This window comes from Eleutherodactylus coqui, chromosome 8, assembly GCF_035609145.1.
Source record: "Eleutherodactylus coqui strain aEleCoq1 chromosome 8, aEleCoq1.hap1, whole genome shotgun sequence".
In the NCBI taxonomy this organism is placed as follows: Eukaryota; Metazoa; Chordata; class Amphibia; order Anura; family Eleutherodactylidae; genus Eleutherodactylus; species Eleutherodactylus coqui.
Genome location: NC_089844.1, coordinates 122,545,597 through 122,563,939, shown reverse-complemented (window position 1 = coordinate 122,563,939; position 18,343 = coordinate 122,545,597). Strand labels below are relative to the sequence as shown.

General features: G+C 41.5%; 1 protein-coding gene across 1 annotated transcript in view; it reads right to left on the bottom strand.

Moving 5' to 3' along the window:
- The window catches only part of BAIAP3 (BAI1 associated protein 3), a 176,421-nt gene that overhangs the window by 70,159 nt on the left and 87,919 nt on the right, over window positions 1-18,343 (bottom strand). The window contains exons 7-11 of the mRNA XM_066577504.1: window positions 17,887-18,100; window positions 16,233-16,277; window positions 16,015-16,092; window positions 8,004-8,106; window positions 4,241-4,348 (exon numbers count right to left, since the gene is read on the bottom strand). Coding sequence (XP_066433601.1) covers window positions 4,241-4,348; window positions 8,004-8,106; window positions 16,015-16,092; window positions 16,233-16,277; window positions 17,887-18,100 — 548 coding nt within the window. The remainder of the gene's footprint in view (window positions 1-4,240; window positions 4,349-8,003; window positions 8,107-16,014; window positions 16,093-16,232; window positions 16,278-17,886; window positions 18,101-18,343) is intronic.

Here is an 18,343-nt window from a genome sequence, read left to right as displayed (position 1 = left end):
GCATTGTTTATTGAATTCTTGTAGTACATAAAAGAGGAACAATATGAGTCAAACTCCTTGAAAGGTTTTGAATACCACTGCTGTTCATACATGACCTACTTTATGCCTTGGGGGCGCTCCGGATGTTTATCACATCGATGTTGTGACAAACATATTTGTAGTGAAAAATGCGACCTGCCCTTTTACTAGGGCTCTATTGAAAGATGTGGGCATTCCGTCAACGTTTCTATTTTACAAGCTTGGTACGTTTAATTAGACAGTCAGGTTACCCCCTGAGATAAACACAAAGCGCTGATGTTTACAATGAGCCCATTTTCTTGTCAATCTTTGTGGAAATAGCTGCACGGAAAAGACAGATTCTTCTCTGATAAAGTGGTTGAGCTGATCTGATGATTAACATTTGTTATTCCACTTAAATGAGTTTCCTGCAAACCTTTCTGTGTCGCGCAAACACAAAATGTGAGGCAGCTTTCAATTCCGCTCTATCTTTGGTTGGAATATCCTCAGTTCTACAATGCTGGTAATACAAAATTGATTCGATGACACACAAAAGACTGTAAGTTATGCATAGGGGGACATAACAAATTTCATGGTATTATAGGCAATGACATTGTGGCCAGTTTAAAGGGGTTGTCCCGCGCCGAAACGGGTTTTTTGTTTTTTTTTTAACCCCCCCCCCCCCGTTCGGCGCGAGACAACCCCGATGCAGGGGTTAAAAAAACAAACCGGAGAGTGCTTACCTGAATCCCGGCGGTCCGGCGTCTTCATACTCACCTGCTGAAGATGGCCGCCGGGGTCTGCTCCCTCCGTGGACCGCAGCTCTTCTGTGCGGTCCATTGCCGATTCCAGCCTCCTGATTGGCTGGAATCGGCACGTGACGGGGCGGAGCTACACGGAGCCGGCATTCTGCACGAGCGGCCCCATTGAAGACAGCAGAAGACCCGGACTGCGCAAGCGCGGCTAATTTGGCCATCGGAGGCCGAAGATTAGTCGGCACCATGGAGACGAGGACGCCAGCAACGGAGCAGGTAAGTATAAAACTTTTGATAACTTCTGTATGGCTCATAATTAATGCACAATGTACATTACAAAGTGCATTAATATGGCCATACAGAAGTGTATAGACCCGCTTGCTGCCGCATGACAACCCCTTTAACTAATTAAAGTTATTGTTATTATATAGACTCTGTTCACACCCTATTTCACTTATAAGATAGACCATGACACAGAGCTGGGTCCATTACTCAATGGATACCAATGCTGCCTGTAGGAGCTCATTGACTTACAATAGGTTGCATCGATGCAGAGCTCTTTTTTCTGTCAAATTTTCTGTTTGCTGATGGAGACTCCAAACAGAGCCCGCGGCGGCAAAGTTAAAAAGGTTTTTCAGTTGTAAACTATTGATGGCTTATCCTTAGGATATATTATCAATAGTAAAGTGGTGATGGTCCATCATCCGGGACGCCCACCAATCATCTGTTTGCCCTTTCTGCAGGAAGTAGACAGCTCCATTGTCACTGCATTGGCCAGGCTTGGTACTGCAGGCCAAGTTCTCATTGAAATGAATGGGAGCTTGGCTTGCAATACCAAGCTTGGCCACTGCAGTGGGAACAGAGCTGTCTGCTTCCTGCAAAGGTTAGCTCAGTGCACGAGTGCCCCAGCCCAGAGAACAGCTAATTGGTGAAGGTCCCTGGTGACGGACCCTTGCCGATCTGCTATTGATGACACATCCCGAGGATATTAGGAGGAAGAAGAAAAAACAGGCGGAGCATCCCCAAGAAGAAATAGATTGTTGATAAATTTGCATGTGGGATAATGCAAAGGTATTGACAATTGCAACAATGCGAATGTTTCCGTGCAAAAAGACTCCTTTTTTGAAAATATGAAATCACACAGGCTCTTTGAGGAATACTATCAGATGATGAAAAATACTAAAATGACCAAGTGGAAAATATCTACATGTATCACCAGCTTTAGAACAAAGATACATTACATGCACTTTATATCCCATATTTTATGCAGTTTATATTTCTAGAACAAAAGCTGTAAAAAACAGAGTTTCCTGTTAGAATGATCAATTTGCATTCCCTTATGAATAATTTTTGTAAGCTCTGTGCTAGCTAGACAGAGACTGAATACATTTTGGCAGTTGCCTAGCATCACAAAGCACTGCCCATGGGTGACACCACCGAAGTGCATCTTCAGAGCTCCAACTGTTCACATTTTCCTTTATTCTCATCAGATTTAAAAGTCTATATAAAAAGCAAAAGACTCAAATATTGTACTGCTTTGTCTTTGTGAGACATGTATTAAGGATGTATAGATAAAGAGACAGACTACATCTGTGACTCCCACCATCTATGTGAACAAAGTGGATCAACTGACACCTATTCCAATAAGTGAGATGGTCAACAACCACAAACTAAATGGTAATGTGATTGGGCAGATGTATGGTTTTCATGTCTGTTGGAGCTACAAAAAGTGTCAAACAAACATGGTCTCCCATCCATTTGTTGAAGACTGGAAAGTCAAAAAAGTGGTGAAACCTTCCGCAGGGAAACAATAGACACTGATGTCTTCAGCCGCCCTACTGATTCTGACCAGGCACTGATTATTTCCCAATGGCTGTGACCAACTCCCCTGCCGTGCTTAACTTTTACCCCAGCTTAACTGATGAAGGGTTTTTATGCCCTGAAACAAGTTTTATTTGCTGGCTTTTAACATGGTTTTTAATATCAGAGCTAGTTACTATCCTGACAGTTTAACCATTTAAATGCTGCAGTCAGTGCGACAGCAGCATCTAAAGAGGCTGACAGAGGGTGAGGGTGTCTTTTGTCACCCATCGGGCTCCCACAATACAATTGCTAGGTTCCAATGGGTTGCTATGGCACCCAGAGGCTTAACAATGGCCTCCAGGTCAGCAATTTACAGTGGTCTATTATGACTTGCCAAAGGCAAGGTCTAATAGAATTGTGGAATACATAGCAGCACTGAGGTTTTGCTGTATATTCTATTAGCAATTAAAGTTTATGAAGTTCAAGTTCCATAATGGAGCAAAAGTAAAAAGTTTTTAAAAAAAAGGTTAAGAAAAATAAACTCAAACCAGCACATTTTTAAATCTGTACAGCAGAAGTAATGAAAGCAGTACATTAAAAATGTAGGCAAAATAGCTAATTTTGCATATCCCACCTCCTAAAAAAATTAAATAAAAAGCAATCAAATGGTCATGCATACAAAAAAAATTATACTATTAAAAACTACAGCTTGTCCAACAAAAAAAAACACACATAGCTCTGTCGACAGAAAAATAAAAATGGTATGGTTTCAAACCAAATGGTGTGCAAAAATGTTTAACAGAGTACACATCTGCAGCTGACACACTGTTAGGAACCTTTCACACTCGATGGAATAGGCTGCATGACACACCGCAAGCCGTGGTAAATTCTGCTTCCTGCGGGGTTTGATGTGGAATTGGCTTAAAACCAGCTTGCAATTCTGCATCAAAATCTGCAGTTACACTAGTAGATTTTGGTGTGGAATTCCACAGCTGCGGATTTTGTTGTGTGCTGTGACGTAATTCTATGTCAAACTTAACTGTTGGATCAGAGGGCTGCACTGGAGACAATGGATTGAGCATACTAGAATACTGAACACCCCTTAATCTAACTGATGAATGTTATATTATTTGTTATACTCTACTCCTTAAATGACTCATTATTGCTTTAAAGGACTAGTTTAGTGAAAACACATTTTTCCATCCCTCAACTAATTGCTTGTCACATTCTGGAGGCTTCCTCTGTGTATTGCAGCCACTTCCATGCAGTGAAGCACCTCCATGAAAACATTAGCTAGAGGCTTTATCATTCCACCTGCTGGGGGTACAGTTTAATTATCTTGACCTTCTATATTTACCTAAATAAGCTACAGACTATGAGAATACAGTCAGGAGGATGAGTTGCGATCTCTATTATAAAAGTGTGACAGGAGCTGTGTGATCATCATCAGTAACTGTGACAGAAGTGTCTGTATTCCCGTCTATACAGTTTCTGTGGTAAGGTCCATGTAATAGAGTCACATAAACTGAGACACTGACTAGGAACTGAATACATAAACCCAAGTAAATCTGAGCTTCTCGGGAAAGCCAGGAGTTTCAGGTGGGAAGAAAAAACTAACCAAGGTAACACTTGAGTACATGCTTAAAATTATACAGCACACATAAGAAACTTTGTCATTTGCTTACCTGGTTTGTAATTAGCTTTATTATGAGGTGACAGTCTCCTTGAACCTTCGAAGAACTTGTTCTTGGTTCCAACTTAAACCATCTATCTATTCCTCCTACAGGGATCTCCTTTAAGTAACAAAAGGCATAAAAATTGATAAGCAGAAGAATATGCAGTTGTTTCGTTAAAGGGAATCTGTAAGCTTGAACATGCTGTTCAAACTACAGGCATTATATTATCGGGCATAACATAGTTTAATTCACTTATATCTCTGCACATAGAATATCTTGCTTTTCTGAGCAAATATCCTAATTCAGTATCAGTAGGACATAATAAATAATATGACAATGTTTATTTGTAGAGCGCCAACTTATTCCGCGGCACTTTCAAGCATGGGGAAACTCAAACAATACGACAATTTCATGTGGTATACAATAAATTGGAAACAAATGAAGTTGGGGTGATACGGGGCAGGAGATGAGGCACGGGGAACACAAACAGTACAATAATTACATGTGGTATTCAGTTATTTGGAAACAACCGGAAGGTACGGGGGCCGAAGATATATACAATAGACAAAGTGGAAAGTGTGGAGAGCCATAGGGAGGGGCAGGGGTATGTTGTAGGCGGGGGATTAGATCAGGAGATTTGGTATGCCTCTTTAAGAAGGTGTGCTTTTAAGGCGCGTCTGAACTTCAGTGTGTTGGCGATTGTCCGGATGTTTTGCGGTAGTGCTTCCAGAGGACCGCTGCTGCTCTGATGTAGGCGAGCGTATGAGGTTTGTATCAGAGGGGCATTAAGTCGGAATTTGTTCGTTGATCAGAGTGTGCGGGCTAGGTGATGTACAAACAGGGGAGAGGTGATGTATGGTGGTGTGGCGCTATGGAGAGCTTTGTGGGTGAGGGTGAGGAGTTTGAGTTTAGTTCTGTAGTGAATGGACAGTCAGTGCAGCAACTGGCATAGTGCAGAGGCATCTGAGAAGCAGCTGGATAGGAAAATGAGTCTAGCTGCCGCGTTTAGTATGGGTTGGAGAGGGGAGAGTCTGATGTGGGGAAGGCCAATGAGCAGCGAGTTGCAGAAGTCAAGTCAGAAATGGAGTGTCTTTGGCGTGCCCGTGATGAGAAACGGACGGATTTTAGCAATATTCCTGAGCTGTAGGTGGAATGTTCGGGCCAGAGATTCGATGTGGGGGGTGAAGTACAAGTCAGAATCCAGTGTAACCCCAAGGCAGTGGGTATGCTGTCCTGGGGTTATGATGGTGCCGGATACTGATATGGAGATGTTGAGGGGAGGTCAGCGGGAAGACAGAAAGATGAGAAAGTCAGTTTTTGAGAGGTTAAGTTTGAGAAAGAGGGAGGACATAGTATTAGGGAAAGCAGATAGACAGTCTGTTTTTGAGGAATGGTACTGAGATGTCACAGGCAGAGGTGTATAGCTGGGTGTCGTCAGCATAGAGATGGTATTAGAGGCCAGATTTGTGGATGGTTTGTCCAATTGGAACTGTGTAGATAGAGAAGAGGAGGAGACCGAGAACAAAGCTCTGGGGGACCTCAACAGTGAAAGGAAGTGGAGAGGAGGTAGAGCGGTCAGAGAGATAGGAGGAGAACCAGGAAACTACAGTGTCCTTAAGGCCGATGGAGCAAAGCAACGCAAGGAGGTGGTCATGGTCAACAGTATCAAATGCAGCGGAAAGGTCAAGCAGGATTAGTTGGGAGTTGTCCCCCATTCGACTTTGCCGTCTTCAGGTCGTTAAATAATTTTGTGAGGGCAGTTTTGTTCATGTGTGGGAGGTGGAAGCCAGACTGGAGGGGGTTGAGGAGAAAGTTAACAGAAAGAAAGCGCGTGAGGTGGTAATAAACCAGGCATTCTAGTAGTTTGGAGATGAAGGCAGGTTTGAGATGGGTTGGTAATTAGCAGTCAGTCGGGTTAAGGACAGTTTTCTTTAGCAGAGGGAATATGATGGAGTGTTTGAATGAGGAGGGGAAAATGCAAGAGGCCAGGTAGAGGTTGAAGATGGTGGTGAGGTTGGTAATGACAGCTGGAGAAAGGTGGTGGGGAGAGCAGCAGAAAGTAGTTTGGAGATTTCTTCCTCTGTCATTGGTTCTAGTATAGATAGTGAGTGATGGATGCAGTGCTGAAAAGGCTGGGTGCTTTACATTTTTTATTTTAAATGGGCAGTTCGTTCTACAGCACTGAGATCCATCACAGGGGCCGGTTCTTTGTGGCTGAGGAGGAAGTGTAATATGTCAAAAAGTCATTTGGTGTTTTGTGATAGTGAGGAGATGGGGGAGATGAAATAAGTTTGTTTGGCATGATGGAGGGCAAGGTTGTAGGTTTTGAGCAAAAATTTGAAGTGGAGGAAGTCTGCAGGTTGCTTTGATTTTCTCCACAGCTGTTCAGCACACCTAGAGCATTGCTGGATGAAGCGCATTTGGGGCACGGGAGGTGCCATTTCATCCAGGAAGCATCTGAGGGTGGTGTAGTAGTGTTAGGCAGCCAGGTTGGGGCATAAGAGGAGCGAGATGTGGACAGTGAGGACTGTAAGGTCACGGCGAAGTGTTGGGTGCAGACATTCTGGAGGTTCCTGGAGGTGCGATGGGTGGATGGGTCTGAGGAGATGCTACAGTGCCTGATGGAGAAAGAGAGGAGGTTGTGATTCAAGAGTGGGAAGGGGGAATTTGCAAAGTGGGAGGCAGAGCAAAGGCAGAGGAATATTAGGTTGAGAGTGTTGTCGTCTTTGTGAGTGGGGGAGTCAGAGTTGTGATAGGCCGAGAGATGAGGTGAGTGTTAAAGGCTAGGAGGCAGATAGGGAGATGGGGTCATTAGTGGGGATGTTGAAGTCACCGAAGATAAGAGTTGGGATTTCACAGAATAGGAAGTGGGGGAGCCAGGTGGTAAAGTGATCTAGGAACAGGAAGTCATAGGGTGTGGACTTCAATGACGGGAATGTGAGCAAGGGAACTGGGAGAATGAACTGGAAGGTGTAATTAAGTGGGAGGAGAAAGCCTACTCTTTTGCTGCACCAGTTATCCAATTTGGGGGAGTAGGAGAACTGCAAGCGTCATAGGACAATGCAGCGGGGAAGGTAGAATTGGACTATTGTAGCTATGTCTCAGTGAGGGCAAGTAGGTTGAGACGTTTGGTGGTGAAGATGTTGTGGATAGTTGGGAGTTTATTGCACGCAGACTGGGAGTTCCATAGGGCGCATTTGAAGGAGATGGGGGTGTGTGCATGGGCTAAACGTTGGGCATAGGGGGACATGATGTGTTCCAGATTATTAAATATTCTGTATCATTAGATGCTTTAACAGAATAATTTTGAAAAATCCTCTTATGTAAATGTTTATATATTAATGATGTCTCTCAACTTTAGTTCTCTCCACTCAATCTTAGGCTCTGGGCCCTAAATGTAATATTGTTTTGTAGTTCTGTGCTAAATTATCAAACTTTTTGGATTATTGAATGCCAGATTAAAGTATTTTGATTGTATATTTAAAAAACAATACATTGAAAGGCTGATAGAGTCTAATGAAATGGCTACATTGTTTGTGGCACAGGATAAGAGTTATTATAAAGTAGAAGTATGAGGAAGTCCTACAATTATATTTTGTATAGGCTCCCAATGGTTCATAGAATTTCCAACAATTTTTAGAACCAGTAAAAAATGAAATAAAATCTGCACATTAGAGTATTCACATCAGTTTGTGATATTACAGGATGAGTCATGAATGCACAAACAGCTTTCATTCAAGCGGCAGTGATTAATCCTTTCCTGTTTACTTACGTTAATGGAGATGTTAAGGCATCCTAAGAAGTCATCTGCATTGTCCTCCGCAGAGCCAGTTGTTCCATTTGCTCTTGCAGATTTCACTATCTGCTTGAAGTACCTGTGTAGAGATCTCAACAGGATGAGCTAATGCTCTAATCACTTTATAATGGCTCGCAGAAAATAATACATGGCTCTGTTTTCTTCTTTGCTGCCATACACTGCAAACTCCTCATTTCCTTTGTAACATTAAAAAACAATGGATTATGATGATTTATGCATTCATCTACTCTATTTTATATATGCATTTACTGAGGAAGTTTTAAGAGAAACTTCTTAACCGTTCAAATCCATAATCTTACCTATAGGGTACACCTCACAGTTTAGACTAAGTTAAAAAGATTATTCTTTATTGATATTCATTAAAAAACATATACCACTGTAGGGTACACCGAACGTGAAAGTGCACAAAACAAACAAACAGACAGTGGGTAGCACACTGAATAAAATTGGCACCTTTAATTCAGGTTGCCAATAAGGCATGAGTATCCTTCTAGTAAATGTTAGAAACATGGTAGTAGATGTGAGCTATTACTGAAGATATTCTGCTTTCCATGGCCAATAGAGATGAGCAAGTATACTCGCTAAAGGCAATTGCTCGAGCGAGCATTGGTAGGTACTGAGTTATCATTTGGGGCGACGCAACTAGGTGGCCCCAAGTTCTAAAACATTTTATTACAAATATGGTTATACTAAAGTTGATGTTGGGAAATAAAAAATAATCAGTAACTATTTCAGTTGGTTTCTGAAATTAATTGGCATGTTATTCTTGAGCAGTGGAAGGGATCATTATCGGACCCTAGAGGTCATAACTGGAGACCGTGTAAGCCATAGATCAGGCTAGCAAGAATTCCCTTCTATGTTCTGCAGTCTAGAAGGGGACTCCGATCTATGTCATCCATATAACTTATGTACTTGAGCAGGACATATGACAATATAAACAAAAAAGTAAAATTTGACTTTTCTTTTTATACCATTTGCCAATGCGGGATTAAAAGTGTATTTATTTATTTGTACAGGTTATAACAGATGCAATATTTTTTAAAATTTATTCTAACTTCTTTTTATGTGTAAGAAACTGGTACCTGGGATCTCATGATCACTCAGATAATACTTATGTACTGCAGTGTATTATCACTTAACTGTCTAGGACAAGCCACTGCAGATGTTGCCATGGCAACCCATTGGCTGTTTGCAATTTTATGGTGGAGGGCCAATGAGATCACAGAGGAAGCCCCCTCCCTCTGTTAACCTTGCGCATGCTGAGATCTATAGTGATCACTGCATGTAAGGGGTTAATGGTGGGGATTGCTGTTCACGGCAGAATTCCGGCTGTGAGTTTAAGGCAACAGTCTCATATAACATTCCCCTCACAGTATATGTCGCCCACATACAAAGTAAATCCCCCCTCAATATAAAGCACACACTAACCAGCACCTTTACACAGTTGCAGCAGCATAGTCCTGCCCTCCTTGTCAGTAGCTCTTCCTTCCCCAGTGCTCCTATACTGTGATCAGAAAGAGGCTCCTCCTACTTGTTACATAGCAGCCTCCGTCTGAGGCTGGGATAGCTGGGATAGCTGCAGGAGGATGGCACTACCCTACAAGTCGGAAGAGGTGAACAAGCCTACCCATGGGTGCCTTGCATGGGGGTGAGACCTGCCTAGGGGTGAGGATGATTGCTCTCATAGCCCCCCCACCTTAAAATCTACCAAACTAGAAAGAGGAGTTGGGATAGTTTCTTGTAAAAGTTTTAGTTTTTATGACCCATCTAAGTAATACTAGGTTTTAGTGATTGTGTTGTTCTCTATATACTATAAAGAGAGACAAGGTGATTCAAATGCCTGTACTTGACCGCCACTCCATTCAAATTCCTACTTACTGCACCTAAACAGAGAGGAGGGATGAGGCCTCTGGACCTCCTTTTTAATCACCAGTGTGGAGGAGGAACAGCAGCATATCCCCCGGCAGTCAAACATTTATTTCATATCATGTGGATTTGTGACTAATGACGATTGTGGGAGAATGTTGATAAATATCCATTATATCATTTTTGTTAGAAGGGTTTTTCAACAATAGGATTATCACAGATTGGCCGCCTTCTTGGACCACTAACAATCTGCTGTAATCTGTGCAGAAGCCCATTAGCAAGTGTTCAATTTCACTGCATAGCCATAGGTCAATTGTGGAATTACAGAGTTTCCAATTATATCAATGAGGTATCACATAGTACTTTGATGTGTTGGGTCTTCCATGGCAAGAGATACTCTGTGAAGTTGCTCTTCACTTTGGCTTATAAATGGGGGGTCTTGAACATAGCTTCTCCCTCTATTTATTCTGAATTCCTTAAATTAGTTTTTGAAACTGAGTTTTTTAAGCTAAAACTCTAGAGATTTCTGAGGCCAGCAGTAAATATGTTGTGGGTAGGTGGTATCGTGTTGCAAATTCAGGATACGATGCAGCAGAAGGAGTTACAAAAAGATACAAGATTTATTTGCGAACAAAGCAATGAAATTGAGTATTATAACTATAACTACAGGCAATAGAATTGCCTATTACTAGCTACAGTTATCTAAATCCTAGGATGAATAGCATTCTATGCACAATATGGAATAATGCAGACACAACAATATCAATAATACAGTACAAGGAGTAATCTTGTGCAACAGAAAGACAACCAATGTAATGTAATACACAATTCGGGTTCAAGGGAATAAAACTTCCCATTTCAGAGTTCCCTGATTTTGAACCGAAGCTTAGACCAACTAACTTGATCGGTGCAATTTCACGCTTGACTGTGTTTAATGTCACTACTAGAGATGAGCGAGCGTACTCGGCCACGCCCCTTTTTCGCCCGAGTACCGCGATTTTCGAGTACTTCCGTACTCGGGCGAAAAGATTCGGGGGCGCCGTGGGTGAGTGGGGGGTTGCAGCGGGGAGTGGGGGGAGAGGGCTCCCCCCTGTTCCCCGCTGCTACCCGCCACGCCACCACGCCTCCCCCCGCCCCCCGGGGCCCCCCGGATCTTTTCACCCGAGTACTGAAGTACTCGAAAATCGCGGTGCTCGATCGAGTAATTACTCGAAACGAGTACCGTTCGCTCATCTCTAGTCACTACCTCAGTTCACTGCCGAATTATCAAGCCCAGCATAGGTTATGGCCATCAAGTAACAAGTGTCCAATGTTCATTAAGCTCTCCTATTGCTGATTGCAGCAGGCCTGCGGACTAATATCTCGTTCTTAATGGTGTGCACACCTAACAACTTTACTGAGGCCGGTCTTATTTACAAATTTTTGCCAACAAACACTCTGGTCTTCATCTATGGTGAAACAGCACAATCCCTCTCTCTGGTCTTTATGTTGCTACTATCCCTGAGTTCCACTGTGTCCTCGGTCAGCACAGAAGTAGTCCTTCTGTAGCCTTTTGCACTCCACCAGTGCTCTCAGCTACACTTGGGCTCTCCAGCAATAACTCTGCTCTCTCTGTAGTCTATCGCCCTTTTCCAGCAGCTCTTCAGCAGATTGTTGTACCTCAGCACTCCAGCAGTACCTACTGTAGCAACTCAGCTCTATACAGTCACTGTCTCTGCACTCTCCTCCAGAAACGCAACTCCAACACCTTTTATAGAACTAACATCTCTCTCTCTCGATAGAAAGAGAGAGAGTTCCCACTGAGCACGCTCAGTTCCAATGTGCCTAAATTTGGCGCAAATTAAGATTTATTTAGGATAGCCCCCTACAAATACAAGCAAATTAAAGATAATATTTCCAGGTACAAACACATGATTTTTAAAAGGCGTTTATAAGTGCCCATGACAAAGATGGCAAAATTGCCCTTCTTTGGTCCCTAACTTCGAATCTACTCACTATTTGTACACTCCACCAAGTTTGCCCACGAGTTTTCGGCAGTCACTTACAGGAATGCTGCTGTTGATGGATTTAAGTTAAGCAACTTAAAAATTCGAGTTTATGAATCCCTTAAATAAAACAAGAAGAAACTTAAATATTTTGTCTACAATTTTATCCATTTTTAAGTGGGAATATTTTTTTTTACAGTCTTGACCTGAAAAATTTAAAATGGCAAGTCATACATAGGTCTAAGATTGAACAGGCTGAAAATGGCTAGGTTATGACTAGACGGTAATATTTTCTTTAATTGGTTTTTCCCACTAATTGCTGCAGCTCAGCTGAACATCCTGCTGACATATTCTGTGTAATTTGTAACATAAAAAGACTGTGGAGACATTTACTATAAGGAATGATATTAAGTATCTACTAATTGGAACATAAACTTGGTTTATGTGTATCAAAGTCTTATCTCTACAAACATCTAATATATCATGCGATTATCCTTGCCATAAAATATGTAATTTTTAGAATTTATTTTTGGCCGAAAGGAAGAAAAAGCCAAAGAGTTTATCTTGCAAGAACTGTATTTCTTAGCTAATAATCACTTGAAGTTACAGCATTCAGTACAATATAAATATATATATATATATATATATATATATATATATATATATATATATATATATATATATTATACACAGAGAACCTCATACCTTTGAAAAAGAAAAAAAAATGCAAATATAAGACCTCAAAAGGGGTCTCATTAAGTCAACCACCTCCATGAGTCAGAGCTGGGAGTCCATAAGAGAGGCTCATTTATATGGGCCGACAATTGGGAATAAAAGTTTGTACGATTTGTTTATTGGTTAACTGTTCCACAACTTTCTTTGTTATAAAGCACGCCATGTTTTATTTTGTATGACAATGGTGCTTTACAAATGTATAGCTATATGGTACATCAATGATTATTACTAAGCATGTTGTAACGATCATTCATGTTCTGAAAATGAAAATGTAATAAATACTATTGAAACAAAAGAACGTTTTGTATGAATGCATGTTTTCCCTGGTTATCGACCTGTGTGAAGTCTCACCTGATCATCCAATAAAAAGGAAAGCACTCGTTTGTCCGCTGATCGCATCTTTTATGCAGCTAAAAGAATAATTTTTGTTGGCAGCACATCTCCCCATGTGAACAGGGGTGTGCTGCAGACGATTATTTAAAAAAACACTGAGTGTTAATGAGGCCCCACATTCAGCTATGAATAGAGATGAGCGAGCACCAAAATGCTTGGGTGCTCGTTACTTGAGCCAAGCTTTTTGTAATGCTCAAGAGCTCGTTTCGAGTAACGAACCCCATTGAAGTCAATGGGAGTCTGAGCACTTATCAATGGAGCTGCGGCTGCTGCCGGTGGCTCCATTGAAAACAATGGTCTGCCGGCACTCCTGAATTGTTTTTCATGGAAGGGTTTTACATATAAGCATTTCCCTGAAAAACAATAATTTTAGTGTAAAAAAATTAATAAATAAAAAAAAAAAGTACCTCTCCACCACTGTGGTGTCGCCCGCGGGGATGCAGAACACATCTGCCGCATGCCGCATCTGTGACAGATGCAGCAGAGGAATTCTTCAATTCCCTACTGTAGCTGTCACACATGACAGCTGCAGTAGAGGATCCTGCTGCCGACTCCAAATCACAGGCAGCTCTCGCCGAATGACCAGCTGCGGAACTCCAGTTGAATGACCGTCGAGAGCTGCCTGTGATTGGCTGAGCACCTCAACCAATCACAATCAGCTCTTTCAGTAGGCGGGGATTTTAAATTTTAAAGAACAGGACCACAGAGCTGAGGACAGCACAGAGAAGACACAGCTGAGTCCTGGCAGCTGAAGGGAGGTGAGTATGTATTTTTTTTTGTTTTCTACACTACTTGTACTGGTTTTTCAGGGAAGAGCTTATATTTAAAGCCCTTCCCTGAAATGCAATGATAGGGAGCTGGCAGCAGGATCCTCCACCGCAGCTGTCACGTGTGACAGCTGCAGTAGGGAATTGAAGAATTCCTCTGCTGCATCTGTCACAGATGTGGCTGGTGCAGCAGCAGGAAATTCTTTTTACTAGTAGGGATGAAGGAAACATCTGCCGCATGCAGCAGATGTGTCCTGCATCTCCGCAGGGGACACGGCAGCGGCGAAGAGGTTTTCTTTTTACACTAAATTATTGTTTTTCAGGGAAGGGCTTATATGTAAAGCCCTTCCATAAAAAACAATTCAGGGGTGCCCGCAGACCATTGTCTTCAATGGAGCCGCCGGCAGCAGCCACGGCTCCATTGAAAACAATTTAGTGTGTGTCCTGTCCATCCGCACTATATAACAAGACTGTATTTATTTGACACCATCTATTTTTTTGCTAAAGTGTATGCAAAATACTATTTTGCATACACGTTAGCAAAAAATAAACATGTGGGGAGGAGAAGGTGAAATTTTCTCGAGCACTCAAGCACCCGAGCACAGTGTGGTGCTCGCTCGAGTAACGAGTACTTTCGAGTATGCTAATGCTCAAACAAACATCAAGCTCGGACGAGCATGCTCGCTCATCTCTAGCTATGAGTACTGTTAGGCACTCACTTTATAGCAAAACTACTTGGATTCCAGCCATTAAACTCTGATTTCACAGCATCTGCTACTCTGCTGTGCCAAGCAACGCTGCAAAGCAGCAGTTGTTGTGAAACTGGAGTTCCGCACTTGGCTAGCTGGGATCTGAGCTGTTTTGCCTTGAAATGTACCTGAGTTTTCAACACATTTTCTAAAATATAACAGGTTCTCCTTACCCACACATTTTCTGCTGTTTGCACCCTATTTCATGTTTTTAGGTTTTAATTTCCAGATGAGCTTCCCATTTTTCTGCTGCCCTGCTGCTTGCAATGCTCTTTAAGGAAGGGGACATAAGTCAGGGGGCACGTACAAGTCTACCTTTCTGCCAGTAGTTTACTGTCCTGTACTTCCTTTCCCTTAATTCCCATTCTGCATTTTTCTGTCTCTGGTCCAATCAGCAGGGGGACAGTATTTGAATGCATTTCTGCTTCCCCAGGACAATTGTAGGAGATGGGCATTCAGAGACATTCTGGCCAAATGGTTAGTAATCACAATATAATGTACACACACTGTGCTGTAATGTGGAGAAATCGACCTCTCCCTTTTGACAGTTACTGACTGGCTGGCTGGGCTACCACTTAAGCCAGCCAATCAGTATCTTTGTTTGGATATTTATAGTGACTCCTCTATGCAGGGGATACCAGTTACCCTATCCTGTTTTCCTGTATTCCTGGTCAAGTTAGGTGGTGGTGTGAAGGTGTTACTTCGGGTCTGTGTTTTGTTCATTCTCGTATTCAGCAGCAGGTGATACACTTATCTAATTGTGAAGTTTGTTCCTATTTTGTATCTCTCGTCAGGTGTCCCTTGTGTGTTTACTGGATCAATCCCATTTGGCTCACCCCTGGTGTTTGTCATTCTCCTTTTATCGAGGGTCAATACAGGGAAGCTCCAGGCTTTTGTTGCAGAGTCGCCCTTTTCAGGCCGTGTGCTCCACTCATTAGGCAGGTACGGCCACTTTAAGATTACAGTGTATATCCCATATCCCATATCCTTGTGGTATCTGTGTTATCTTTGTTAGATGTGACACTTCTGTTGAGCCATCCTTTGGGTATAGCGGTTTCACACCACCATAAAAGATCTCACATGGTTATACTACACTTTGAAAGGCAAAAGTACCTAGTTTTCCATCACTCTTGGATCACTGCATTACTAAGATTGTTGGCAGTTCCCGACTCTGGGAAAATGGTGTAACAACTATGATAAGACAAAAAGACGGACAATACTGGTTCATGATCACAGAGGACAACTCAAGCACTTGGATTTACTGGTGATTTATGCTCCAGCAGAAGAACGGGCAGGAAATAAAGAGACAGAAAAGATCTGCAATAGTTACACGTCAGTGTATCCTAGCTTCAGTTTTTAGTACCCCCACTGGTAAAATTATACATTTCATGTATTATTTTAGAACTTTCTATGTTCATGTGGTTTTCAACAAGTATAAAAAAGATAAAACTAAAAGTGACTGGTCACTTACCTGCCCATCCCTTTAAATCCACTGACTTCATTCAGCTTCTTACAAGCCTCTGCAACAGACACATCATCATCATGATCCCTGGAATGACACAATTCATTTTTACATACATTTAATTTCAGATTGAAAAAGCTTAATGTGACCTAAAGGGGCGTTAAATATGCAATACAAGTTCTAAGGTTAAAAATATACATGCTATCTTATACTTTGGGTATGCATACCAAATATCCAGATGTAGCAGGTCACTGAAAATATCATCAATTTCACTGTCAAAAAAAGTAAAAAGAGAGGAATAAAACAGACTCAGGTCATAATAAAGAATAAAAATGTGACGATTGTGAGTTTGCAGAAACAACTTTTCCAGTGCTAATATCTATCTAATCCATCTAGAGGAGGGGCATGGATTCGAAAAACATGGCCATCTTCCTCAAGAAACAGTTCCACACCTGTCCATGGCTGGGGTTTGGTGTTAAAGCTAAGCAATATGAAGGAAATTAGGCTGAATTGCAATACCAGACGCAACTTGTGGTCAAATGTGGCACTGTTTTGGGAAAAAGCAACCAGGTTTTCAAATCCTGGACAAGCCCTTTAAATCCAGGCTAGACCACTAAATTGTGCCCCAGATGAGAGGAAAAGAAAACTCAGACCCTAGATGAGACAGCTTAAACTCGCTGGTCCTTGCTTTCCAGTCAACTTCTGCATGGATCCCCGCTGCACAAGTCCTGACACCCACCAGTTTCAGGATGTTGAATGTGCCAACCCATAATATATTCCAACTTTGGAAAGCATCAGGAACCATTGCAGGGCTCCAAGAGCAAAAGTTGACCAAGGAATGAGGAGCAGCGAGTTAAGCGAAGAGCAGTGTTCCTGAATCCCTTGTCCTATTAAGAAATGGTTTTAGCTGTGCATACGCCCCTGTGATAGCTAACTATCCTACCTTCTCTTGCCCTCCTATATGCTTTACAAATAACCATACCATACAGAGCCCGACCATAGACTCCATATAGTTTTTCACCACAGAACGCTCTAATATTAACATACAGCAACCAATATAACCATATAGAATAGATTTCATATCTATCTACCTCTCTATCTAGCTGGTACCTATCTACCTATGCATCTAGGGTTGCCACCTGGATTTTTATTCTCTAAAAAAACGTATCCAAAAATCCCAGTCAGCCAACATTTTTTTACAAACTCATCAGAAAACCATAATAAATCATAAAGATTATGAGTGATATATGTCTCCAGTCCAGAATGCTTATGTGAACTCCTTACCAGCATTTACAGTAAACTGTAAAATTACCATAATTATAGTTATAATAATCTGCTCAAGTACCAACAGCCTCAAAAAAATCATGGACACATCTATTTTTTTAAAGACACTGGAAAAAACTGTCGTATTTTTACATACAGGACTGTTGGCAACCCTAAATCAATCACTCTATCTCATATCTATCTATCTATCTATCTATCTATCTATCTATCTATCTATCTATCTATGACTCTCTCATATCTATCTATCTATCTATCTATCTATCTAATATCTATCTATCTATATATCTAATATCTATCTATCTAATATCTATCTGTCTCATATCTATCTATCTCATATCTATCTATCTGTCTCATATCTATTTATCTCATATCTATCCATCCATCCATGTCATATTTATACATCCAACTCATATCTATGTATCATGAATGAAGCTTATTCCTTGTGGAGCTGCACCCCATAGACTTACATTGCATTTGACATACTAGAAAAGGTCTTGCTCATAGAAAATTATTTTAGGCTAAGACTCGGCAGCTCCCGTCTATATAAGTTAACAAGAAATTGCAGATATTTTAGGCGCTTGGTGTCACGCCACTTACAAAAGGAAGTTTTCATTCCAAATTGGATTCAAGGTATTGTTCTTGACCTCGGTGACCTGGATATACTTTGCAGGCAGCACTTCCCTTATACTTGAGCGTTTCTCCATTTTGTCTTTCTTCTTTCTGAAGCTAAATTTCCTCTCTTTCTTTCCCTCAGTTTCTTTTGAGCTTTGCACAATCATAATTCCCAGCATGCAATATGGGTCGCTGAAACCTATTCCAATTATAAAAAGGCATGTAACCAAGCCTTGAACATGACTGATTTTGCATTTAATGAGAATTATAATCTGGCAGACTTGTTAACCTCTAAAACCATAAGAAAAAAAATCATTTGGAAAATTCCTGTTTAAAAAATGTCAAGTGGAACACAACATGTTAGTAGCGGCCGCCCCATACAGATATGCTGTATAGGTAGTTACTATGGATAAATGCAGTTTAATGGTTTCCATAGATAAGC